Here is a 27,964-nt window from a genome sequence, read left to right as displayed (position 1 = left end):
TGGCAGAAAGATGCAACTGCACAAACGCAGGGTGCAGAGCTTGGGAGGCAGCAGCTCTCCAGGCTCCCAGAGAGAGGTCAGGGTGGATCACAGCTTAACTCCAGCCTTCAACATGGGGCYGCTCTGGAAACAGTAAATACAACAGCGGGTGTATAAAGAACGAGGACTACAAGGCTACACCTCTGCTCTATTCTGTTTGCAGCACTCTACACACTTCAGTGCACTGCTTTTTAAGAAAAAATATGAATCAAATGCAGTCACAACAGTAACTAGAGTAAGAGACCTGGAGAACATCACCTAAAAGAACTGGGGAAAAACATTTAAAAAGGAGTGTTTCAAAGAACAGAAGGCTGAGGAACCAACTGCAAGCACGCTGAAGTAACCTGCAATGCAGGAAGCACAACCTCCCTCTGCACTCTTACCAGGCTGAGCACTGAGGTAGGCAGTTCAAGTCACAGCAGCAGCTCTCCCCTGTCTTCCACTGTATTTTAACAAAGTCCTTACCACATTTTTCTGCGAGCAGGGGACACCACACTACGCTCTTCGCACTGCCTCCCATGTCTGCAAGCATGAGTTGGAGACTGAACTAGTTTCGAAGTAAACCACTCCATGCTTGGTCTTCAAATCAAACACTGACAGGTTCTACAGCTGCATTCAGGTTGTACAGCACTGACCTCCTTTGTATATTAAATACAGGCCTTTCCCATGCCCAGAATGAAGAATAGGAGCATGACACAAACAGCAAGGAAGATAACTTTAAAGTCAATTATTCATGTTACCAAARCCCACTTGCACTTGCCCAGAGGCTAAAAGGTACCCTTATCTGCCTAATACCAGGAAAATAATTGGAAGGTGGTGCCAGCGTGAGGCAAGAGGAAGTTGCCCTAAGGGCACCTATATAACAGCCGTATACAATTATAGTTGTAGACTGTTCTTACTCTCTATGTAGTGAGCTGCCAACCCCCTGCATTGGACCCCAAACACACAATATAAAATCCTATTCACCAAACATTAATCTATTTATTTGCCTATTTTCTGATGAAATCATTAATAAGCATCTGAAAAACAGAAATATAAGTTTTCTAAAACAGTACTATATCCAAACAGAAGTCACAGAAGTCACGATAACAGGAAACGATGAACCATCCACTGAACGAGCAGTCAGGGATCACAGTGTTCTTGCTTTCGGGACAGGTGAAACTTCACAAGGACACTAAGGTGGGACAAAATATCTATATGGGGAGGGAAAGTGATAGACTCACCATTTCAATGTTTTTAAGTTAAATGTAATACCTTTCTTACAGGTAATTTTGCCAAACAYAGATCATGAGACTCAGTACAGCAGCAACTACACAAAACACTGGGGTTTGTGCTGTTCAGGATGTCAAAGTTTGCAGACTGCAGCCTTTTCAACAAATCCTGCTGTTGCTGAATCCTCCTCTCTGGTCCATTATCCCCAGCTCCTAGTTCCTCTGCTAGCCACTATCCTTCTCCTTCCTCTGCTCTTGAACCCTAAGAGTCTATAGGACCCATGCAAAAGCTGGGCTTTTTAGGTATTCTTAAAATAAATCAAAATTAAATGCACTGTCTGGTAGCACATGCTATATCATCTTTAACAGAAAATCTTATCTGTGATAGGATGTTAGGTTACAGAGACTCCTTTGTAAAACATGTCTAATTAAAATTGAAGCCCGTGGAAGTAAAAACAGCCTTCAGTTAAATGGGGCAGGCATGCAGAGAAATTCTCCTCACATCAAAACGTGGCAAATGACTGTGCTATCTACCCACCGCTCCTAAGTAATGATCTTCATAATGCCACATGAGTGTTCTTACCACTTTCTCCTTGTAAACAATGTATTTCAGCCACTTGAAATCCTGCCATTTGAATCCCGCCAGAACAAACAGCGAATCCTTCTCGTACTGCTCCATTTTCTGGATTGCACCTTCAGGATACGTGATCCGGAGAGTTGTCTTGCCACCCACATCTTTTTCAAAGCCCTTTACTGGAGCCGAGTTCAGCCTGCAGGGCAACCAGAGAAGACACTGTCACGGATTCCTATTTAGTCCCATGCATCGATGATCCCGCACAGCTGCTCCTGAGCTCCCCGTAGCTGCGATGGGAGCAAACAGAAATCTCACAAATTTTCATTGCAAGCAATTATAAAGTTTTATATCAAGTGGCAGCAGTTTAATTAAAAGCCATTTAAATTATTTGATCAAATATAATGCAAACAGTTTCTGCACTTCCACCCTTGTGATTTAGATAAGGTTGGAAACTTTGGAAAAGAGACTGAAAAATCTGAAAAAACTATACAAATTTGAAGTAATAAATTAAGCATTAACATTTTAATAGCCCATCGCTCCCAGGATATCTATTTGAATTCTGCAAGACTGGGATGAGAGCATGGAAGTGCTGCAACCAAGGATGCAGTTCAAGCTGACTGGAAGCTAATGCTCTTACTCCCCAAAAGACTTTACACTGCTTGGCTTACCAAGAGAGAGATTTCTAAGGGAGCTAAACAAATGAGTAATTTTCAAACTAYGGAACAACTTTCATGTGGTTTTGTTCCCCCAATCGGCCCATCCCTGCAATGCCCATGCGAAGGATGAGGCTGGGCTGCCCAGCTGGGTGCTGCACATCCAGCAGCACTGCTGTGCCACCGACTTGAGATTGCCGAGTTTCTGCTGCAAAACTGCACCCTGCTTTGAAAACACCCAAGCAGAAATAGAGCCTTACCCCTGGGAACACTGATTTCTGAGGGAATGTTATGCGTTTAGCTGCGTTTTTATTAAGACTCTCCTCAGGGACAATTTTTTTTCCSCTTCCAAAACAAACTGTTCTGGTGTTAACTGCGATTATGACTTTCATGACATTCAAGTTATTCAGAACTTCTTTGCACACGTAGGCCAGTGTATTCAGTATTAGAAGCCCAGAGCTCAGGAAATTTCAAGTAACTTGGAATACAAATCTTGCTGACATCAAACAGCAGCCCCTGATGGAACAGCGCTGCCTGCTTGAATTATTGCAGTCTTCTTGACTTGGGATAGTTCAATATACTGGAAAGTGCTTATGGACTGCAAATTTTGTCATGTAGGAATGTTAATGAGGATCTGGATTTGTCTTTTCCAGCCTGGGTAAGCATTTTAGGTGGGAAGTCTTTTRGTAGAAGATCCCAATATACAACTTGAAATTCTATCTAAAATTAAGGAGAATAAATTCTTATGCATTTCTATTAAGTGGAAAGCAATTTAAGAATCAACACAATCCCAGTTTCTTTGGGAGATGACCCTACAAGCTACAAAAGCACTCAGAAACAGACAGAAATATAACTAAGTGCAATATAAAGAGTGCTGGTTATACATCTATACATGGCTATTGGCAGCAAGGCAAATCCCTGCCTCATTCCAACCAGGAGTTTCTGATATACTCTTGTTTTTACCATGTACAGTCTACTCTGCGCAGGCATTTCTGCTCACTGCTGSCTGATTGCTGCAAGTAGCTCCTGCTAGGAAGGAGCGGGACATCTGGAAACAGTGTCTCCCAAGTGTCAGTTAAAGATTAAAAAAAAAAAAGAGTGCAAACTTGCTGGTTTAGAATTGTCAAAACTGATCACATTATCACATTTGCTGCTGCCGTTACTGATCTTTACATGGCAATGCACAATGCCTCAGAAAAACTCCACGTGCTCCTGGGTCACTCCTTTGTCCACAGCAGGTACAATGTTCTCTCCTTTAAAGACTGACCTCCTACATCACTGATCTGATCATTCAAAGGGGATATGCAATCCGTTCTAAAGGTTCAGCAAAGGGCTGAGCCCTTACTCAGCCTTCATAAAATTAAAGGAAGCGAGTGGACACATTTAAGAAGTCTCCACTCATCTCCTCAGTCCCACATACAGGCACCTGGCTTCATTTAACCTTTACATTTGACTTTTCACTCCTTTATCCATCATTCAATGAGCACAGGTGCTTAGTTGCCCTCTTATCCTCTCAGCTTGCAACTTGACTTAGATTTACTGATGTGGAGAGAAGCGGTTGTACTTTTATTTAGAAACCAAATTGTAGACTTTCTGATGTAAATCTTAGTGGGTGGCTTAGTACGAATGGATGGAAACCATTCTCCTGCTACTTTGTGAGCAGTTGGAGCCTAACAAGGGGCTATAAACGGGCTGACTTCGACATATTTTAACTCAGTCCAAAGAGCTGCAAATCACCAGATTATGATGATTAGGAAGAGCCCTTTGCTATTAACTGACAGTGGGATGCACTTGGGAAAAGGGCTGTGAAAGCTTTCTCCTGCTCTCAACAGTCACTCCCGTGTCCAGAACACCACAGTGCAGAAAGGAAGAGTTCACAGGAGCAAATGACTGAGAGGAATCTTCTTGGTCTTTCTGTCCAGATTACCCCTTCACRTACGTTGCCAGAAGATGAGACGGTGATTCTGACTGTGCGCGTGTCCTATTCACTCCTCAGGGCCCAACGTAAGAGAAAGGAGACCAAGCTAAATGTCATCTTTAAATTCTTGCACTAATTCCTTTCTTTCTTCCACCTTAGCTAAGAATTTGCCATTTGCTACCACATTCCATGCTTGACTAAATTTCAGAGAGATGAATCAGTTTTATTTCCTTTGGTATGAAATCAGTTATCTCACTAAGGAAAAATACCAGCTCAGGCTATGTCAAACCAGTTTGATAAAGCTGCACTGCAGTTTACCTCACTTTTCTCATTTGCCATCATAATATTTTGTTACTCTTGCTTCAGAATCTGCTATAAAGCTCTGCATTTTATTCAAGTCAGATTAATGGGTCTGTAACTCCCTAGATCACCTCCCCTCTCCCTCCTACACACACTCTCYTTCTCGCTCTCCATTAGCACAGGTATTATGTTTGTTAATCTCCAGTCACCCAGAACACCTCCCTCACTTGACAGATTTATTACTAAGAGTTATGACTAGACCTGTGATTTCACATATCAGCACGTTTTTCCAGGATTCCGAGATGGCAACGATCCAACTCTGGAACAAAAGCAGAGTCCAAGCTTTGACTGCRGTCATTTCCACTTCCAGGCCAATCTGCTCCTTCTATCAGCTTCATCACCCACAGAGAAACTGAGGCAAAGCATTCGTGACATTCAGGGCCTAATGTAGAGGTGTTTAATCACTATTGTGTCCTCACTCGTGTAGAGATGTTTAACCACCACTGTGTCCTCACTCATGTAGCTTTCCTGCTGATCCTATGCTCAGTTCTTCCCTTCCTAACTGAGGATGGGGGTGTTCTGAGGAATACTACATATATATGACCCACAATGCTTGCTTGAACTATCTAGGGGACTACCTGAGAGCAGATCTAACATGAGCAYCACTAAAGAGGCAGCTTTTTGAAAATGTGCTCCAAAATGGAGGTGAACGTGAGATCATGGGAGATGAGACATTCCCAAATAGCTGTGGAAAATGACTGAGATGAATGCCCTTTCCCTTCAATGTGATCATCACCAGTAACTTAAAACATTTAAGTGTTTTTGTTTTTTTCTCCATCTTAGTTAAAACTTCTATACTAATACTKATCATCACTAGTGAATACTTAATCTTTGCCTGTATAGCATACCTACTGACATAGAAATTAAATATATGATAAGAAAACTGCAATRCCAAGGACTCACCTGACAACAACATCATAGTCATCAATTTTTAACCCCAACGACTTATTTGCAAGTACTCCACCATTTCCCACAATAATACATCGTCGACAGCTGAGACTGTGGAAGAAACACATGGGAGAGGTGATTTTTGTAATATGACTTCAAACATGCAGACCTGCTTATAGCTAACTTGCAACTATCCAAGAATTGCAGGAATCCTTTTGGGAATACTAAGAATTAAGGGGAAGACAGAGATGCACTTGCTCCCCAGCTCACCCCATCGTGCCCGGGCATTACATGGGATCAACTTCTTTCAACACTTCACACCACGTGTGGCCTAATGAGATGAGCTGTCAGGACAAGCAGCTTCTCTCCCCCCACACCTGAGTCTGATGGACCCAAATCAAACCCATCTGTTTACTTAAAGCTCCTCATTACTCATTTAGCATTGAAACAACAATAAATCAAATGCTAAGCAAGGAAGTCCTCTTTCTAAGCAATTTTCTAAGTGCAGACAGACCTTGCCAGGTTATCTGGTGTACGCTCACCTTCATAGCGCAAAATTGCTGCAGTTATCATGAGACTTCAAGAGACGGAAGAACACTAAATGGAGAGAAAAATGAACCTCCTCCTCCCACTCCATCCAGTAGGAAACACACACAGAGACACAATGGGTGAGGAAGGGGAAGGAAAATAACCTTAATTAACAAAGAAATAGAAAAGAAAAGGAAGAGAATGGTTTCTTGTGTAACAGTGAGTCACAAAAACTCTCTGTAGCAGATGTTAAAAAGTGATTTCGTTTTGAAGACTGAGAGAGGACTTCTTTCCAGCCATCTAATCCCAAACGCAGCTGGTTCTTCTGGCAACGTGCCTCCATCTCTGGAAGTTCACTGAAGGAATACGTGTCTGCAGAGCCTCTTTCGGAAAGGGTCCAAGACAATCTGTTGTTTGGAGCAGATCTCCGGGCTCGGCGGCCTTCCTGGTCCCAGGCACAGCTGACTGGTCTCCTCTGTGCTTTCCTCCGGCCTTTCTGTGATCAGTCTGAAGAGCCAGCAAGAGGGAAGCTCTGCTTATGTGAGGTCTGCCTTTCCAGAGCAGGGCTGGATTACACTTTAAAAACTCAGCTAAGCCACTGAGGCTTAGCCCGTTGACAGAACCATTAGCTGGAGATATGCATGAAATTAGTGGTACCCAAGAAATGCTCAGAAACAGCTTCCCAAGCCTAAGTAAACCCATGCTTTCCAAAAGAAATCTCCTTGAGAACATAGTTAATCCAGTGCACAAGTCTCTGAGACCAAAGGGCTGTGGATGCTTGTGATAAGCAAACTGGGCAAGAGAAAAAGAACCTGAGACAATGGCACAGGAAAGAAAAAAAACAGTTATAGTTCTGGTGACAGGAGGAAAGCAAAGACTTGACTCAAGCAGCCTGCATGTTGTGGCAAGAAGGGAAAGGAAAGAATCAGTCCCGAATATATACACCTGAGTGACAGCCATTACAACAGTTTTGTCAAAGACTTCAAGGAAATAGGACTGCAAGAGGGGAAAAAAACACAGCTCAGTTTCAGCTAGGTGAAGTTTCACATCACAACACACTGTTCGGATGATTACAATAAGCTGGTGTCATCTCCTAAAGAACAGACTGCTGGGTGAAATACTGTTATTTCTCTCTCCACTTGTCTCTGAGCCATAACTGCTTTTTAAAAAAACATCCTGCTGAAATCCAAAGGCTACAAGTGATGGAGACTCCCCCCTCTCTCTTCCCTTCTTAGTGTTATGATGCTAACTTTTACCAAGTTTAAATACAGATGTGCTCRCTTCAGCCTCAAACCACTTAATCGCATTCTTCCCTGTTCTGCTAAATTAAAGCACCATCTACTGTCAGCAGCCCCGTCCACATCTGCATGTGATCCACCCCCAGACAAACCACTGTGTGTAAACATCTGCCTCTGGGTGGATAATCAGTCACGGGACTGGTGAGCATCAGCCTCTACGTAGGTGGCAAAAGAACCAGTTCTGCCAGCCAAAGCCCTTCCATCAGCCTCTCTTGATGGCCCTGTTCCACTCAGTCCTAGAAGACTCCAAGTTGCTTCTTAATATTCTCTTGACCAAGTGGGGCGAGTTCATCACATCTCTTACGGCATGGCAGCTCTCCTAGATCTTGAGTCACACTTGCAGGACCTCTCTGAACCATTTTCAACTTCTCCCAAAATTTCTGAAGCACTGACTCTGCAACACCAGTATGCGGAGCTAATGCTGCTCAGAGCAGGGTCCCTTTTACACAGAAATTTCATACATCTCGGCTTGATGTTCTTTTTATAGTCATTGGTTTGCAGAACATAACCCTCGTGTTATAAGCCTGACCTGTATTCTCACCTCTGGGATGCCAGGCTTTCCATTTGGCTCCAGTAAGGAATGAGCTGATTCAGAAAGGTCCAGACTGATCAGACCCTCCTACTCCTTTCTACCCTGGTCGATGGCTGCAGCAAACTTCTCTAGAGTAATTTTACATTTCCTGCAGATCACTGTTAACCACTGGGAATACTTTTCAGCAAGATTAAACTGGCAGTATCCCTACAGAATTAATTCCTATCCCTGAAAATAACATTTTAAAGCTGTGTGGCGTATCAGCTTTTTAGGAACAGGCTATATCTACAGTGACATTTGACTTGAGCAAATAACTAACACGTATCTTAAAAAAGGCTGCCTTTATCAATCAAGCTGCTAGTTCAATTAAAAAAATATTGCATTTGAACAACAAGTTTCTGTTTCCATTAAACCCAAGCTAACTAGCATCAACTACACTGCCATTCTCACTGTGTTCCAGATCAATCTTTCCAGTACATTCTGCAAAACCAAGCTAATCAACCAACAGCCACCTCTRTCATCACACATATTTCTTTAGGAATGGCACAACATTTTGCTGTTCCATCCAGCATTTCAAAAAGTGTTACAAAGCAAACATTAACGGCAGAAAGAACTCCTTACTTAACTCTTTCAATACTGGCCAGTACTTRCTGAATTAAGAATATATAATATTATCATTTAATATCCTCACAGTTACTGATAACAACGTACTAAATTTTTCATAGTTGCAGCAAAAAGGGACAGCCTCATTCTATTTCTCTAAAAAGCGAATGAAACAAATAGTTAACTGAATTGTTCTGCCCCTTTTTGTCATAACCATGTTTGCCCAGCTTTAGTTATTACGTCTGAACCATTGTTATATCCTGCTGATCCTGATATAATTAAATACTACTTCTTCTTCCTTTAAATCTGCAGATGATAGATTTTTCACTGGTATCTTATGGACACTAAGGTCTTATCTTTGATCTTCTAATTGCTTGCTCTTCTCACAAGAGTACTTTGCACACCGTAATCACAAAGCCTGATGCCTCTGTTGTGCTCTCAAAAGGCAGGATTTTAGTCCCTCAATACTTTCTCAGGTACACATGAGGAGGACATGGTCAGTCTTGGACTCTGCCTGGGTTCTGCATGTCAGGTACAGAGCAGTCAGGAATTTTTGGATCATCAAGATGGAAGCAGGAAGGCAAGCTACCTTGGCTTCCCCAGCTTTGGCAATCACCGTGTGGAACAGTGAGAAGGCAGAAGACAACCAGACCCTGTGGCCACTGCAGAAGGGACACATCTGGCCGAGACATCAAGCACGTGTCCTCACATCCCGACCAAAAGTTCAGGCCCTCATGCTTGTCCAGTGGGACCCCTCCATCGTGAGCACAGGCCGATGGTGACTGAGCACTGGCACAGGCAGCTGGCAGTGGCACTGCCGGCTGCAGGCAAGTTCCTGGCTAGAGACACACACCACACAAGGTCAGCTACTCAGCTCAATTGTTTCTCCCCAGAGACAGGCAAGCACCTTTTTGCTTGTTTACAAAGCTGTATTTCCTTACCAGAAGTGCTCAAGTACTGAAGCACTTTGGACACAGCCCAGGTTCCAGTTTGCTACCAGGGTGGTATGAAGGCAGGTCGTGAACTTTCCCCACCGGAGCCCCCAAAGCCCTAAGCTRAGAGCCTGAGCCAGATGTGGAGCCTCTGACACAGATGCTTAGGGGGGTCTGAGCTCATCTGCATGAAAAATGGGGATTCACACTGATCTTCTTGAACAACGTTGCACTGTAAACACGCGTGTGCATTTTTTATCAATTGCTACTTCCTCCTCCTCTCTGATATCAAAGGGCTTTAGGGATTCGTTAGGGTAAAATAACCCACAAAGCCTTCCTTTGATACAATTTCACAACTGTGGAAAAAGTCCTAACTGCATACTTARGGGTTTTTTTTCTTTCTTTTTTTTAAGGTGAACTGGTGCTCTTGGAGGCCAAGATTTTGGGTTGTCTGGCTGTTGCTACTTGGAGTGGTGCAGGCAACCTGAGGCAGAAGCAAACACAAACCTCAACCTCCTTTCCTGCTCTGCCAATTCCTTCCTCATTCATCGGTACATATGTTGTTTTAACAAAGACATCTCAGTTATAAGCTCAAATTCACACTTTGTCTTCATCACCACATTGAAACAATATCAAAAGACCGAATGACCATTTTGTGGATTTCCTGTGAAATTACAAGTCATCACCACAGAGATTTATACTGAAATTAAGAAAACAGTCAAATCCAGCTAGCAAAAGAGTCATAGACTAGAAATCAATTTGCAGAATGAGAAGGAAACTGGAAGAGCCACTAAAAGAGGCAGCAAAAATGTAAGGGATGTTAACAGGAAGGGATGTTAACAGGCCTGGAAAAGCCAACAGGCAAGAGAACTCTGACGGGTCACAGAGACAAGATGCCTTCAGCACTGGCTTTATGGAAGAAGATATGCTGGCACTGAAGGAAGAAGACACATTCTATAGAAAGTCCACTTGAGCTCCAGYGTCTCCCCCAAAAGCTCAGGTCCGAGTTGCAACTACCCTCCCAAACACAACTGCAGCTTCCCCTGCCTCTTGCCTTGCACTGGCAGCAGGTCCTGGAAGCAGTTCAGGGAGAAGGCGCCATAACAAGGAGACATGAACAACTAAAAGAACAACATCATTTGCACCGTGTTACAGACGTGAACCACAGCATTTGTTCCCATGCCCTCCAGCCACTGCTAGTCATTAACACATAATGGAGGGATTAGCTGTAGTGAATTGGCAAAGCTGTTTTGTGGTAATGAAAGGTGCACACGTACCTGGAAGGATCGAGTTTGCCTTGTTACGGCAACACCTTGGTGCGTTGTGTTGGGAAAGGTGCATCAGGATGCTCTTTTGGCACAGGGATAACCAAGCAAACAAGGTCACCTCCAGGACTTCTGGGGGGGTATGGGAAGGTAGGATCTCCACGGGGGAGCTTTGTGGASGAGGCCATAGCTGAAAGAGCTTGGGTGGGGACAGGCCTGAAGGCTCTCTGCAGATCCCCGCTACACAACTCTAATCCCCTCTTTCCTTCCTGCGCTCTCACGCACTGCTCTGACCTCACCTCCCCTGCTTCTCCCGCCCTTCCCCCAGGAAAGCTGCGCTCAGCGTGTGATTACATGAACGTTTGCTTCAATAGGTTCAGAAGTGCTCGCCCTCCCCACCCTGGCCGCCCGCTCCCGCCCAGGCCGCAATTCCCAGGCTGTGCCAGCGCTCCGTTTCAGTGGGAGGGGAGCTCTGGAAAGCAGGTCACTGAAATGACCTGGGTTAGGAGAAAAACTTCCAAATTGGAATCATTTCAGTGACCCAATTTAGATTTTCCCCCTTCCTTCAAGCTACAGCCTGAGAGCAGCAAGCAGCAGCAATGGTAACTTTTTAAACTGGCTTTGCCAACAGAGAAAACGTTGGTTTAACTCCATGCTGTGGAGAAGCTAAATCTGGAGCTTTTCTCCTACTAGAATCAACTTACTAGACTTCAGGGAGCCTAGAAGTGGAAGAGCTAATAAGACCTTCTAGTCTGACCATTAAGCCACTAAACAGCAGAGCTTATTGTTCCTGCATGGTGACAATAGCTTGCTCTTGCCAAAAGCATCCTCTAGAAAAAAAAAATCTGAGCCAGAAAGTAAAATAGAGGACTAACTTCCTATGACTAATGTTCCTCACAGTTCTTCTCTTTCACTTGTATTTGAATTCATCTTTTCTGTATTTCAAGTACAAGGTCTTTTTTCAGCTCTCAATTCCCCTCCCATTGTTCCAAAGGGTGGACAAACACAGCAGGAACTTTAGAGATCAATAAAGGAGAGATCAGAAAGCCACCACAGAGTGGTGGCTTGAGTTGGCTTGAGATAATACAAAGGGCCCAAGAGCTCTAGCAGTTCTTCTGAAATCCTGAAGAGCTGTTGCTGTCAATTGTAAATTGTCAAGCAATCACAGCAGAAGAATCATGTAGGAAGTGCACCCAAATCTTCATCTATGCTCTACTCATCAAGATTTCCAAGAACAGCACTGAGATATCTATACCACCTTCTCCAGTGCCCTAATRCCTCCTCTGAAATAACACATGTGCTGTAACTCCATTCATCTACTACTTCAYGCCCCACCTTCATGGCTTGCTATCACCCTAAGCCTTTCTTGCCTCTTCCTCCCACATCAGTTTCTATCTTTCCCCCTTAAGACCTGCTCACTTGGTAGGATTACAGGAGATGTTTGGCTGTCAGCAGTYAGAATCAAATAGACAAGGTGCCGTCATGACCAAAGCCTAGCTCGGGACACATAAGGAACGAGACTTCAGGTACTTTAATTTCATTTGAGGAAGGCAGCAGATGCTGCCAGGAGACAGAAGTGTATGATGCAACCCCTCTGTCCCACAGAACTGGGGAAACAATCTACAGAGATGACAGCAGCTACCASCAATTAATTTACTGCTATCAACTCAGAAAGTATCCTTAACCCTTTTCCAAGGGTATTTGGGGTCTGCTTGGCCTCAGCTGTGCAGCCTGTAACATGAGTGKGCCAACATACACAGGTAGCACAACTTCAATGGAAACTCTGAGCTCTCCATACTTGTGCTTCAGGCTGGTGGAAGAAACATGTGCTACACATGCAACATCAGGGCTTTGCATCTATCACAGAAGTTCCTAGGGGAACTCTRTTTCCCAAAGATAGGTCTGTGTTTACAGACACAGAAGTTTGATCCCATAATACTTCTGAAATACRTTCCTAACACGCTCCTTAGTTCTCTTCCATATTTGCCATCTCAGAGGGTTTCAACATATGATACATTTCAAAGACCTGAGTGTTACAACTTTCCTATCTCTGCACCAAAACTAAAGAATGAGAAAGCAATGCAAGTAGCTCATGTAAGAGTAGCTATTTATCACAACCTTCTGGGAAATGACCCAGTAACCTCAAACAAACCCTTTCCAATCCTCACAAGGAAGGTGGGCAGCAAGAGTCCACAAGAGTCACTATTACACAAAGTCTGATTGCAAGAATATTCCACCTTTCCTCTATATCATTAGCACTAATATCCCACAAACCAACCTCCGTAAGAGTCTATCCATGGATTTTCAAATACACTAACATTTTAACTAGAGCTAAATGCCATATAGGTAAAGAAATTTTGCCGTTTGGACATAATTTCTCAAACAGATTGCAACTTTGAATCCTAACCCTGCCTAGCACTGCTAGCAGTACCTACAACATCCTATCTGCCTATACAATCTCAAAACAATTTAAATTAGCACATGGCTTGCAAAGAACTAAGAATAAACTTCCACACCAAGAGCAACTCCCAACTCCAACTACAGTGGACAAGCTCTATTGACATGAGAGATGCAGATTGTGAGGGAAAGGCTAGAAAAGCCTATGAACTTGGTCATGGAAAAGTGGGCAGGAAGGGAAGTGGGCCAGGAAATTAAAACAGCATGTTTGGAAAGCAGGAGCTCTGTTGTTAGCCTGGGCTTAGGGAAGGACCACTGCTTCAAAAGGAGCTGCGCTGGGACTTTGAAAAGATCTCATGTCCCAGTAAAAGCCTCTGACAGCTTCTGAAAAGAACTATGCCTGATCCAGGAGGTGGCACTAAACCAAAACTGAAGGGCAAAGAGAAGGAAGGAAGGAAAAGCAAGGATGGAAAAGCCTATGAGACTATACATCTATCATTGTGGAGTTAATCATAAATATGTCAGGGAGTTTTTGAAACAAGCTTCACAATGGCAGTTAAAAAAAAAAAAAGCTTCAATTCAAGAAGTACCTCAGAACTCAGCATAACTGCTCGCACATCATCACGACATAGGCTTGGCCAACACAATCACACATTCCGGCCTTAGGAACGAAGTATTAACAAAACATGGTTAAAACAAGCCAGTCCCTCCTTTCTCTCTAAAGGGGTTCCTATGATCTTGTTGCTTTGTCAGAGTGGCTAAAAAAGAATAATGGATTTATTGAAACCAGCTATTTAGACTTGAAAAATAGGCTATATTGTGACACCATATTACATAAAAGCTTAGAAAACAGTTGAAAGTAAATGCTTTTTTTCTCCTCTTATGTTTGACCTGACAAAAACTTCAAGAACTTRCAGACTGACTGCAAAGAGGACTCTGTTTTCAGCTCCTGACCTGGCCCTAAAGCACAGCCAATCTCTGGCAAAACTTATTCAGGCCATGTGGAAAATAATCACTTTTATTCCTTCTGCTCTGAAAGGTCTCATCTTACCTGTCAAGAGCTGGAGTTAGGCGGTAATCTTTGGTTGCTGACAGGATGGCTTTGATCAGATTATCTGGAGAGAAAGGAAGAAGGCATTAGGAAGAAGTTCTTAGTTGTAATGGAGATGAAAACCAAAGTGGTGTCAAGCAGTTAGAAGCAGTTACTCCAAGCAACTGTAATGAGGCTCATGTTACGAGAAAACACTTAAACTTACAAATTCCTATTTTCTCTGAGCAATGATCTTTATGTAAAGAGAGACAGAAAGACAGAAACAAAAATCCTAGTACAGTTTAAGGCTTTGCATCCACTTTCACGACACTGCACTAACACTTGAGGCATGAAAAAGGCAGTGCCACTGTCAGTGCTCACTTTCACACAAGTGATTAGGAAACTAGGCAGTGAACTGGATACAGGAACAGATCCTGGTTAAAATTAATCTTTTTTTATTGTGCGGAGTTAGTTTTAGCTCAGGTTCAGTTCAGGCTGGCTTTTCTCTTGGCAGAAACTACTTAAATCATAATAGTAGCCTAAAGAAATACCCATGGAGCCACAACCTGTACTGATAACCAGTGAACACTGCAGCAACCAGATAGTACAAGTTCTACAAAGGCAGATATGTGCCCAAATAAAATCTCATCAGTAACAAAGTACAATGATCATACATAAATAATTCTGTAAACTATGGAAATTGTGGCGTCTGTGTCCTTCTGGATTTTGTCCTTCATCCCCAATTTCTCCCACCTCTCTCTCCTACGAAGCTTCTAACTCTTCCACCATGTCCCGCAACACTCTGGCTAGTCTGGTTTTGCAGATGTACCATGCCCTCTTCCTAGGCTTGAGCCTGGCTTCTGATAGCTACATTTACATTCCAAAGACCAGGAACCATCAACCTCTTTCCACCCTCTTCATCAAATCATAAATATTTATCATACCCTGTCCCAGAAAGTGCTGGCCAATTAGTTCAAAAGGTCTTTGGGAGCAACCAGTTGAAAGGAGTGAAAAACCTCATTTAAGAAAGACTAAAAATGATTCTGCGATACTAAAAAGACTGATATCTAGTGACTGTAAAGAGCATAACATAATTTGTCTGATGGACACTCCTGACTGCATTTGGCACAATCAGGGAACTCCCATTAAAATAAGTTCTGTTCTTATTTACTACTTGCATGACATTATAGAAAAAACAGATTGAGTGATAGAGAAGCTGAATAAACTCTGTGTGCCATGAAACTTAGAACCTGAAAACGAACAGGTGAGACACAAGGCAGGGGTGCAAAGATGACAGACAGAAAACCTCTGATGGTTGCTTGTGGACTTGGCATTATTTTCAATATGGCATTTACATTTTATGTGGTATGGCCCTGGCGAACCACAGCTACAATCTAGGCTCTGTGATTGCTTTCAGAGGTCACATTTTRGAATAGGGCAAGGGAAAGAGGTTATTTATAGGGCAAAAGCAATTTATATTGCTATCAAAAATTTTTTTTCTTCTATTTTCCCTCATTTGAAGGACTCCTCCTGCCACATTGGCAGCAAACTCCCTCTTCAGTGGGAATGTTATTTTTGAGTCTTCCTCAAGAGCAGTAGGTTGCTGTGACCTTTAATGGCACCGTGCCACAGTCCTCTCCTTGGCCCGTCTCCTGCACTCACTTTCTCCGGACAATGTATGTTGTTGTGGCCGTTTTCCCACACATTCTACCAGAAAAAAGATCCCAGGATTGCATCTCAAGGGCTGCAGCCTCCTATGTACCCAGGCTTTGTGCCCGGTTTGCTCCACCAGCCAACAAGTAACGCCCTGTAGCTACTCCAAGTGATATTTGGAGGTCTATTGTCATATGATATTAAAGAGCACACTGGATACAGCTGCCTAATGCACCCAAATAATTCTGTTTTGCTCATCTTGCCTCCTAACTTGCAAAGGTTTATGAATTATACACGACTACTTCAGGCCTGGATACTGCAGCATTTGGGTCAGGGATAATTCCCTCCCCTGTCATGTGGGGTGAAAGCACAACACAAACAACAATATCGGACATTTAGTACAGATTCTGAATAGTCAAAAGAGAAATTTTTTTTCAGTCACCCCCACAGATTATTATATGGCATCCAAGAGGTTGAAAGTGCACAAATCAGAGTGTTAAAGTCCCAAACTGCTGAAACTCCATAAAAGGCATCTTTCACTGCCAAGTGACTTGCACTAGGTACAAAAAGGGCAAAGATGCCCTCARTGCCAATTTGCCTAGTCTAACATCCTCACTGGAAGTCAGGAGTGGGAACCACAAGCACAAGGAGGACAAGCAAATGGGTGGGCAGAGAATAAGCACGAGGTACTTTTGATGCATCTGGAGCTCTTCTAGAGATGGACATTACTGGGGTTGACRCAGGCCCTTGCACTTGATATCTTGCTCATCAGGATACAAGTAAAGACCAAGACGTCCTTCAGAAGGACCTTTATAACCTTCTAGAACAAGGTCTGAAGGATCAGCAGATGCTTCTGTGGTTGGCACACGGCTTTGAATAAAAACAACAAAGATGCCTCCAGCAGGAGCAACTGGCAGCATCTTTCAGCACAGCTGGACAAAGGTGGAGAGCTACCTGGAATCATTATGGCAAGGACAGACAGCAATCTGCAGGAAGCAAAGCACTTTTAATGTCCAGATTATAGCTAAGAAAAGCCAGGCAGCAGGTAGGCAGRCAAATCATGTGAAAGTTTAATATGAAGCATTCTTTCTCCTGGGCAAGCAAGAAGGTGAAGGAGTGCTAAGCATACTCTGCCTTGCGTACTAACACAGTGAGGAACAATTGTGGATGCAAGAGCATGTTACAAAGATGGACAAATATAAACAGCTGCCCTATAGCACAGKGGTAGAAAGATGCTGAAGTTCTACACCATTTATGTTAAATCAATATCTGATTTATCAGCAAGTGAGATCTCCGRCAGAGACTGCAAATGCTGCAACTCATACACATAACACTTCCATTTGGATGGGACAATAGTGGGAACAGCTCTGGGATGGGCAGAGTCTCAAGGGAGAAGGAAGGAACTAACAATTGCTATCTGCTTGCATTGAACACTACAAAGAATGAAAGACTCCAAGCAATCCAAAAATCACTGTGTTGGGGAGCTCATTTGGCTCCTCATAATCACTTTTTTGCATCAGTCTTAATAAACAAATAAATAAAGGCACCAGATGAGTATGGTCCTTCCTTCAATGTGGAAGGGCCCTTCCTTAAARGTCAGGTTTTTCTAACACAGCAACAGCTACGCAAATAATCTGGCTTTTTTGTAGGCTGTTTCCCCAGGTCGCGACGAAGCCCTGGCACGGGGGCAGACACGACACCTGCCCGGCTACAGCTCCTCTTGCTTGGCAGGTGAGGAGACCAGAGCTGCGGGTGGCTGTGCTCTGCCTTGGGCACCAGGGCCTCGAGGAGGAGCCTGAGCCTACATGTTCCGAGGGCTACAAAGGAAAAAAATCCTTCCAGGTGCGTGTGCAGGTTGTGTGCGCTCACCGCTATCACTTCCATGGCATGGGCACATAGCYAGGCCAGGAGACATGGCCCTCGTTCAACAGGTCTCTCGTTCTCCGAGGGCTCTTTCCAGGCTAGATGACACCCAGCTACTTCTGCACATACGCTTCTTCCCTGCCACCCGCCCTCCACACACCAGTAGGGATAAGAGGTGAATTCAGTCTGGAAAGTCTGACATTGGCTTCTTCCTCACCACCAGCTAACCCCACAAGTTGTTTTGTCCAACTTTTTTCCAACCTCTTGCTGGAAACTGAACTCAAACATCAAACTCATCTCAGAATGATCATCCCATGGTCATTCAACGGCCACAAGTTTGGAAACTTCCTGAAGACTGAGCAATCCACCACGTGCCACCACCACTCCAGCCATCAATAGCTCCTCCTAGCTCAAGCCCAGGGTTTATAGGTTGGGTACTTTTGGACCAYAGTTTACTGTGCTCCCTGGATCCAGCTCATGTATGTGCTCTTTAACTCCACCCAAAATATTAGGCATCTGAACATGAACCAACACTAAAAACATGGTCTTCCTATAATCCTTCAAATCAAAGATTATCATGTGATATGGATAAAAGCAGGCATACATAAAATATTAAATAAAAAAATATAAATATGCATATTCTTGAATTCATCCATCAGGTCTGCCACCTGCTCTCCTTAGTTTCTGAGAGCAACGAATGTCATTATACTCCAACCAAACTTACTGAAGGTCACCATGCAATCAAATGACATAAATAGGAATAGAAAAAGCCCTTGACTGCCAGACAAGGAGCCCTCTGCAAGGGCCTTCATCTCCAAATAATCTCTGGCCTTAATCGTGTTCTTCACACGTGTTTGCTGACATTTTTAATGATAAACTAGGAAAACGGACACCAAAACCTGGCATTTTCATGCCCACTCCTCCCCGGTATTAAATAAAGAACACATTACAAGGGCAGGTAATTTATGACTTTTTTCCCCAGTCATTGTTTCTATTCTTTGTAGCTTTGTCACAGATAAATTAGTTTATTGTGGAGAATGGAAAAACATTTAATTCGTTTGTCTATTGATCACTATGCTCATTGTAYTACACAAACAGAGCAATATGCCTCYGTACATTCCCTCCCTCCCAAAGCAGGAATTGACTATATTTATCTAAGAACCCTGAGTTATCATGACATATGCTATCAGTTTTTCCTTATAGCGTTGGAAGATTCAAACACAGTTCAGGACTTCTCGATCTCTCTGAACTCAAGCACATCGTGACTTCAAGCTGACCCTGAAATCTTCAGACACTTGGAAAAACTGGAAGTAGATAGTTAGAAATTAGGCAGGCAGTGACCACACAGTGAGAAGCAGCCTAGGTCTGAATTCTAGCATTTTTATGTGRAAGAATGGAAACTTTTACTGTAAATGTCAACAACACTTAACATTGTTGTTTCCAATGCATAATTTCCTGCTCCTATCATTAAAAAAAGATGGAGACCTTTCACTGCACAGGACTTGCTGCAGGTATCTCATAAGACCAACCTTTTGTCTGCTTTAATAAGAAGCAAATTGGGCTGTTCCTGCACTCCTAAATAGCAGAGAGAAGAGGCTCCAATTTTCAGAACTGTCCATACCAGCCATTTTCCTCCAACCCAACAAGTCTACATATTCTCCCTGCCAGCAGTAAGTATTTAAATAGCAGGTATTGGGGTCAGGGAACAGAGCATCTCTGCAGTTCTTCCTGTTTGCCCTGAGAGTCAAGGTCACTGCCCATCTCCATAGCTGGTCAACTCCGTATCTCCGTATTTCTATATCTGCATAGGCTCCGTATCTCTAGCTGTTGCTTCCACGGGACACTGAGCACAAGCTGCAGGTTTTGGGAATAACCTGACTAGAGTCAAGTTAAAAGATATCCCTCAAGTACACCAGCCTCCTCTGCATATAGATGATCACTGAACAGAATGCTACACGCACATCCACACAGCTTCGTGAGATAAATAAGTTAACTCCATCAGGGTTAAGGGCAAAAAAAATGGAATATTTCTAAACAAGAGGTAAGCAAAAAACAGCTTATACATTATTTACACTATCAGAAAGCTTAGCCCCATATAGTCTTCTTCAGGATTTTGTTCCTTAAAGGTTTTGCCCCTCGGGAGCATGAAGAATGATGTTCTGCACAAGGATTGCCACCACAGGGCCCAGCCTGAGGCCACAGACCCAAGTCCTAGGGCACACACAATCCAACTCGCTCTCARTACAACCATGTCCAACTGCAACCAGGCAACTTTATTTTAGTATTTTAACTAAAATGAAAAATGGTATTTTAGTCAAGCTGCAAGTCCAGTGGGTAAAACAGTCTTTGAAATTTCCAGCACCACTCCTTTTTAGCAATTAGCTACTTATTTTCCCCTCTGCGTGAGGTCTATGTAGGAGAAAGTAGCTACAAAGACTCCTGAGACTTCCAAGCACATTGCTAACATGTGAACTGGCTTTTAAAGACAGTTAACTACAAACGGCACAATTCCGTCCTCAAATAAGCTCTTGCGTGCCAGGACAAGAGACCGGTTTCCCAAAGTCATTAGCTGTGCCAGGTCTAGGTGGTTTACTTGGGCTGTACTTCACTAGCAACAGTGCTTCAAAACAAATACTTCCTTTGATGATTTTTAATGTTCTTCGGAAAACACACATCTAGTGTTTCATAGATCCAAACCAATAAAAAAGGAGAAAAAAAAAAAAAAAAATCAAATGCAAGAAAGAAGATCCAAGAAGCATATCCCTCCTTAACAGCTTTGGGAAACTCAGGATGTGTTAAATTTAAACTCCAGAAAGCCCTTAAAGTCTTTTAAAAATACATATAAATAAAATACACAAAAATTGGACTCTCTTGATTTATATCACGGCTTTAGAGCCTTGAGCAATTTTTTTTCCAAGTTTTTATTCACTACCAACATTTTGTTTTTTCAGAACACAAGCTTGGTTTCCAGCATAATCCCAGGGCTGGGAGAGTTGGAACATTAATTTAAAAAACAATTATGCCAGAAAATAGGCAGCATTTTGCAGTAATCTTGTATTAACCAGTTTGATGTGAACTCTCGTATGATGCACAGGAAGCAATAAAGTCTGTAGAAACAGGCTAACTCATGCCAAATGAAAATGGACCTTGAAAGATTCACAATGTGTCATCCAAAGACAAGTGGGAAAAACACAGTTGTTGAAGAGGGCTGTTCTCCCCTTTGTTGCTGCATTTTGATGGCCCTTCTCACGTGCCCAGGAGATGTCTTCAAGGTCAAAAAGCCCACCAACAAACACAACARCAATTTCTGCCAAGTCTTACAGAAGCATTAAGATGTAGCACTTGAGAACAAGAGCAAGAAAATACTTGTTCTCCCCTGTGGAAGGGAAAAGACAATGCTAATATCCATGTCTCAATCACACTTCAACAATCCAAGAGACTTTAATAYAGAGTCACCCAATTAATTGGGAGTTCTGGGTCTGAAATCTGCCTTGGGCACTTTTCCCTCCTCAATTAGTTGGGATAGGGATGATTCTTTAAGCACACTCAATAGCAAAGGATCCTTTTAATTGAACTAGGAGACTCCACTTTATCAAGAGAGGGTTACAGAGCAAATGGTGATTTAACTTAAAAATTCACAAAATAACTTCTCGAGACTTCATTCAGTAAGGAAAGCTGATTCTCTACCTCTTCTGAGAGTTTAACATTTCCCTCCCTCAAGTCTTAATTTCTTGAGGCTGTAAAATCAGCTATCGTCCCCAGAGAAACAGCAATATTTTTATAGATATATTCCCATGTGATAATGACAACTATACCCAATTTTAGTCAAATGTAAAATTATAGTACAATTCAGTTCAGAATTGTACTTCAGACTCAATCAGTCTGAAGAAATAACAATCTTGTTTTACCACCTACTTTGTACAGAATCAACAGGTATATGGGTACTTCTTGTTCATTTGTTAAGGATGAACATATGAAGAACAAAAATAACGCTCACAATAGGAAAATCAGCCACACAGAGAGTAGCCATCAAAATAATGGTAAAGTTGGAGAACTCAAGCAGAAAAGACATAATTTCATTATCTAGAAGAACCAGTCGAAAGAGGGGGAAGACATTTGCACATGGTACTACAGCCTCTATAAAGAGCTCCCACAGTAGGTTGGCAAAGATCTACTTTTCTAATAGTTTTTCTTTGGGCCAGTTATAAATTTCAAGTGCRATGTCCAAACAAATATGTTTTCTCAAAGATAAAATATTGCTCAGGCCAAGAAAGCTGATGTGGAAGGAAGAAAACTATGCAAGAACAGAACATGAAGGGAAAGAAAAGAGATTTTCTCCCGATAGCATTTTGACGTGCCAACTTTTGCACGCCTGAAAACTCTACATTTTCACTGAAGGTGAATGACCTCTGTCCCAAGAGACTAATGAAACCACAGCTAAGCAGCACAGAACTAGAGTTCTTCCCAGAAGCACTCACAGAAAGGAAAACAACCACATAAAACCCAGTATGAGAACAGTTAACCATTGCACAATGTACCTACTAGGGCTGGTGCTCTGGGCAGACTTGATTTCCGTGTCACAGAATCACACAGAATGGTTGGGGTTGGAAGGGACCTCTAGAGGTCAACATCTCAAGCAGGGACACCCAGAGCATGTGGCGCAGAGTCACCCCCAGGCAGCTTTCAACTATCTCCAAGAAAGGAGAATCCATAACCTCTTTGGGCAGCCTGTTCCAGGGCTCTGTCACCTTCCAGTAAAGAAGCTCTTTCTCATATGACCATGAAACTTCCTGTGTTTTAGTCTGTACCCATTATCCCTTTTTTATCCCTGTTTATCCCATTATCCCTGTTTTATYGCTGGCCATCACTGAGAAGAGTTTGGTGCCATTCCCTTTAAAACCTCTCCTCAGGTACTTGCACATATTGATAAGATCCCCTCTAAATTAATCTTTTCTTCTCTAGCTTAAACAGGCCCAGCTCGCTTAATCTTTCCTCATAAGATAGATGTTTCAGTTCCTTAATCGTCTTTGTATGTCACTAATTTCAGAYGTCTCTCTTGCATCATGAAGTCTCCCGACCAGTACTACATAGAGCAKCTGACAAAACTGTAGCACTTCAAAATGTTCTTAACATTCTTCAGTACAGTGGGGAAAACCTGCTTTTGAAGCCCTGATGGGATGAAAATTCTGGATAGTGACAGGACAGTCGCTCCATAAGAAACAAATATCCCTTTCCAAAGGGAAACTCATTTAGAACCAGAAAAAGGAGCCTCTCTGCTTAACAATGTTCTAGCTGGAGCAGAGGTAGAAGTGAAGACCTACAACCATTGCTCAGCAGTGACACAGTTACTGACTAAATGCATGGAGGAGACATTGCAAAAAGGGATTGTGTTTGTTGAGTTTAAGTGTATGCTATGCCATGTGGTTTTGCTTAAGTTCCAAAACACTACAGCAACTCTCCCCTGCCCATTACACAGAGGATGCCAGATATCAGCTACTCTTCCTCATGAAAGCCTTTTATATTCTTTAACCCGTATCTAGTGAAAAATCCTATTAATAGTCAGTTTTGTTTGCTGCTTATTTCTGAACACCTCTTTCTTTTTGCTTTAGCTACAAAAGGAAATTTAGGGAGAAGGCCTTCTGTGATTAATAATCTAACCAACACAATAAGCAATGTTTCTATTGCTTATTCTTTAACAAATTTAATATTGAAAGCATGCTGGAGAATCTCTGGAAGAATATGGACAACATATGCTTATTCATCCCTCCAATAAGCTCCAGTGATGGAAGCAGTTACTAGAAAGGGATGCAAATACAAAGAAGAAGAAATTTTAATTCAGACAAAGCTCACCATACAACTAGCTAAGCAGGTTGACACTGCCGCGGTCTCCTTGTTCCTCACAGGAAAGGCTGCCAGAGCAAGCGTGGTTGGTGCTKGGAAAACCGAAAGAGCAGCCAGGGACATGGGAGGGTGCTCAGTGGGTTGAGATGCCTCCCGCAGGACATCTGGGCATTTGTAGTTTTTGGAGTTCCAACAACTTGTTATGGTTTGATCTTCTCCGCAGCTCCAAGTTGGCGAATTTCATTGTGTGTGAAGGATTCGCCTCACTTTGGCTATATTCTCAACAATAAACTAAATGGGGGCCAAATCAGGAAATGAATGGGGGAAAAAAAGGAGTGYTCTTTCAAGAAGAAAAGCTCAGTGTTGAGTTTCCTATGTTGTACTGCATATGTTTTAGCATCTGGAGATGGAAGAATTGTCTTTTCAATCAGATGTGGGGGGCAAGAAAATAAAGGTTTCTGATGAACTGTGTCCAGATGATCAGCATAAAGCCTTCTCTTTGATATGTATGTCTTTAAAAAGCCACAGCCCTGGAAATTTCTGAGCCATTTCTACTCTTTTACATGTGATTTATATAGATATTTTACTCCAAATTAGTGCAGTTCTGTAAACTGCACTGCTCAGAAGCTCTTTTCTCTGAAATACCGCAAGACTGAAATTGTAACATCAAGTGACAGATGAAAAAGGCCTTTTCTCAGCTTTTCTTTTCCAGAGATAGTGCAAGGAGAAGCAGCTATGAGTATCAAAAACATTTCAGCTAAAAGCCTGGAGAAGAGAGAAAAAATTTAATAGTAGGAAGCAGAAATGGAAGGATATCTTCCAAGCTACTAGGAATCTCTTGACATCCTAACTATTTTTCATTCAAACTATCTGGAAGCAGTTTCTAGAAGTTTCTTGGAATACACAGTGTTACTAAATGAGTGAATAAGTGAGCTCATCCTGTAATGGTAGTTCACAAAAAATGTCCTTTTGCAGTTGGTCTAGCTCACAGTAACTTGAGAAGATTAGGTGATACTCAAATTCCTCAGCAAAATCTTCCAGTCACCAACCCAGTTAGAGCTGGTGTCTCTAAACACCAAACACCTCTCCGGGCACGAATCCTGCAGGAAATCCCAGCTGTTAGTGTGACAGGACTTTCTAATGCACGGTGCAAAACTCCCGAGCCATTTATTCCAACACGGCACATCTGTCCACACTTGSTCAACCATCCCAACTACCCTTTTTTCTTTTCCCATGCACATCCCAGCTCTGAGAGCCTTCACCTTGCACAAGCACGTGACTTATCTCCACACCGCCTGCCTTGGTCAGTTGTTTGGATATCATTAGATTGCCCTGAGTGAAAGCCTTAATGAGGTGCTGATCCCATCATCAAATCACTCAGCTCAGCCAGAACGTGTCCCATGGGCCACCCGGAGAAGACTGATGCACGAATTGCAAGCGATGTGTAACATGAAAGGGCGCCACTCGCATCGCTAGGACTCGCAGCCTGTCAGCACAGCCATTAGAAATCCTGGGTTACAGCAATTTATAATTCAACCCTCCCACACAGAGAAATTGCTCCAGACTGAAACTTGGCACAAAATYTAGTCCCAGGAGGGCATTAAAAAAAAAGGARAAAGAAAAAAAGAAAAAGAAAAAAAAAACCACTATTCAACTGTTTCCGTCCCATGGCTTCAGCTCTCAACCATTTAAATAATGGCAATTTCTTATTTCTCTTTTTAACTGAGGAAATCCAATACAAAGCACCAGATTTACATAACATTGCAGTGGTGATAAAAGCTGGCAACACACTCAGGAAGAAGGCTGCCAGAGCCGTTCCGTCATCTCCTTTTGGTGAATTTGTCCATTTGGATTCCATTTAATGGAATGATTTTTCCTAGGTCTAGCTGACCTCGTGTGTGACCTGCAAATCCTACCTTCACCCTGGTCAGGCAGCCTGCCCTGGCCTCGTACACCTTGTGTGCCTCTTGGAAGCCAACACTTGCCCAAAATAGCACTGCCATTTGTGCTGCCATTGTTATTTTTCATGGTTTCTGCTGATAACTCTGCTGGTTGATTCAGAGGACAGTAATCAGGTGCTTAATGAGCTGCAAGAGACTGACAGGACAAGGCAAGGACACATGCAAAGAAAAGTAGTGGATTAATGCAAGCCAGAAGAAATGTGTCAGGAAAGTCCTTGCTTTAATCAGAGATTGTTCTGCAAACTGCCACATCTGCTTCCAAGGCTAGAGAGCTACCAGGGTGCAGACCTGAGCTTACCAGGGTGCAGCCCCATTTCCAGCAGATATTTTAACTCCAAGAGGAGCCATCTGTAATCATGAAAATAAATGGGGCTTCTGGAAGGCAGCAGCTAGTCACTGGTGTGAGTAGAGCCTTTCTGCCCCACCACTCTTCATCTGGAGGCRAAGGATGCAGGACAGTGACCTGTTTCACCTGCATGGAGATGCTACCTGCTGCTCTCACCACCAGCATTACTCCTGCCCTACTGCAGCACAGYGAGGTGCAGCCTCTGCCACCATGCTCCAGTTGGAGGACAGAGCATCGCAGCAGGTCAACACCAAAGCAATAGATTTTTCCTATTTGTTACATAAGACTACAAGCAGCAGATTTTAAAGTAATAATGCAATTAGATGATACAAGAGGAAAGTGATAATTTGCACCAATGGTCAACCCAGGTGTTCCAAAACTTTAGAAAAATGCACTGATACCTGTTCATCAAAGAAATACTGATAAAAAAGTACTTCAAAACAGCCAGGACCTGTCAACCAGGACCTACAACTAAAGCAGTCGTTAATATCATAATGTTCCTTCCAGAACATGGTGCTATGTCGTGGAATCACAGAATGGTTGAGGTTGGGAGTGACCTCGAGAGATCGTGTAGTCCAACCCCGGCTCAGGGAGAGACACCTAGAGCAYATGGCACAGGGTGGCATGCAGGCGGGTTTGAAGATCTCCAAAAACGGAGCTTCTACAACCTGTCGGACCTCACTCAAAAGTCAGAATCACATGGTCCCACACACTAAACCAAAAGGCCAGCCTCAGCTCCACCCTTCACCCATGGAAAGCCTGGTTTCTCAGAGCATCTTGTACAGTGCTGTCCCAGAATGGGAAAAAAGCACAGCCTAAAGGATCAACCGGGCATTCAAAACAAAACAAAAGATGGCAGGGCACACAACTGCAAGAACCACCTTCTTTTTCAACAGCTGTATATTTTGCTCATACCTTGTCCTTTAATTCCAAAGGGAGGTACAAAGTCCCTGATACGTGCCCATTTCCTGAAGGAATCATCCAAGAACATTGGTGCCGGCTTGGAGAACCTGAGAAAACCAAAACAAGAGAGAAATTAACTCCTTAACTAGGAGGAATAACTATTGGATYGTTGATGATCCTCATATATAAATGCTGATTCTACTTCCTCAATGGGAATAAAGAAATGTGGAGATTTTACTTTTACCGAAAAACACCTACAGCGGAATGAATGCATCAAGTATGTTCTGTGACAAAGGACACCTAAGTCACCCATAGGGCAATCAATTCTTCTCAATGATATAGAATGACAGGCCAAACTTTGTAACTATAGGTTGGCTTTTAATTTAGCTGCAGTACGTTGAAAATTGCAATGAGAGTTTAGATAGTTTTACTTTGACCTTGGTAGGCACAAACCTATTTATATTCTGTCCCTGTCAGCATGTGGAAGGAATGAGCGCAGGGTGGTCCTTATGCTGTTGGTGACATATATGCCCACTGTTCCATGCGTGTACTGTGCAGGTGCAAATACACTGGACAAATGCGGGAGTTACCTGCACTTGGCTACTCCTACCTCACCCATATCACAGAATCATAGAATGCCCAAGGTTGGAAGGGACCTCAGAGGTCATCGAGTCCAACCCCCCTGCTCACGCAGGGTCACCTAGAGCACGTGGCACAGGGCTGCATCCAAACGGGTTTTAAAGATCTCCAAAGAAGGAGACTCCACAACCTCTCTGGGCAGCCTGTTCCAGTGCTTTGTCACCCTCACAGTGAAGAAATGCTTCCTTAAGTTCCTGTGGAACTTCCGATGCTTCAGTTTGAAGCCATTTCCTCTAGTCCTATCGCTGTCCACCACTGAAAAGAGGCTGCCCCCCTCCTCCTCCCTCCAACCCTTGAGGTATTTATACACGCTGATCAGGTCCCCCCTCAGCCTCCTCTTCTCCAGGCTGAACAGACCCAGCTCTCTCAGCCTTTGCTCATAGGRCASATRTTCCAGGCMHCTGATCATCCTCGTAGCCCTGCGCTGGACTCTCTCCAGCAGCTCCACATCCCTCTTGTACTGSGGAGCCCAGAACTGGACGCAGTACTCCAGATGTGGCCTCACCAGGGCTGAGTAGAGGGGGATGATC

At 43.1% G+C, this 27,964-nt stretch overlaps 1 protein-coding gene across 4 annotated transcripts in view; it reads right to left on the bottom strand.

The window, feature by feature from the left end:
* ST3GAL3 (ST3 beta-galactoside alpha-2,3-sialyltransferase 3) overlaps positions 1 to 27,964 on the bottom strand; it is a 164,218-nt gene that overhangs the window by 40,794 nt on the left and 95,460 nt on the right. For 3 of the 4 annotated variants that reach the window (XM_026033328.1, XM_026033334.1, XM_026033342.1), the window contains 4 exons: positions 26,808 to 26,902; positions 14,250 to 14,313; positions 5,659 to 5,754; positions 1,834 to 2,020 (listed from right to left, as the gene is read on the bottom strand). In XM_026033328.1, the coding sequence (XP_025889113.1) occupies positions 1,834 to 2,020; positions 5,659 to 5,754; positions 14,250 to 14,313; positions 26,808 to 26,902 (442 nt within the window). Of the gene's footprint in view, positions 1 to 998; positions 1,233 to 1,833; positions 2,021 to 5,658; positions 5,755 to 14,249; positions 14,314 to 26,807; positions 26,903 to 27,964 lie in introns of those variants that run through there. The other variant, XM_026033351.1, reaches the window with a different exon arrangement.

Source organism: Nothoprocta perdicaria, unplaced genomic scaffold (genome assembly GCF_003342845.1).
Source record: "Nothoprocta perdicaria isolate Ctin4 unplaced genomic scaffold, notPer1 scaffold_0, whole genome shotgun sequence".
Taxonomy (NCBI): domain Eukaryota; kingdom Metazoa; phylum Chordata; class Aves; order Tinamiformes; family Tinamidae; genus Nothoprocta; species Nothoprocta perdicaria.
This window is presented reverse-complemented; position numbering and strand designations above follow the sequence as displayed.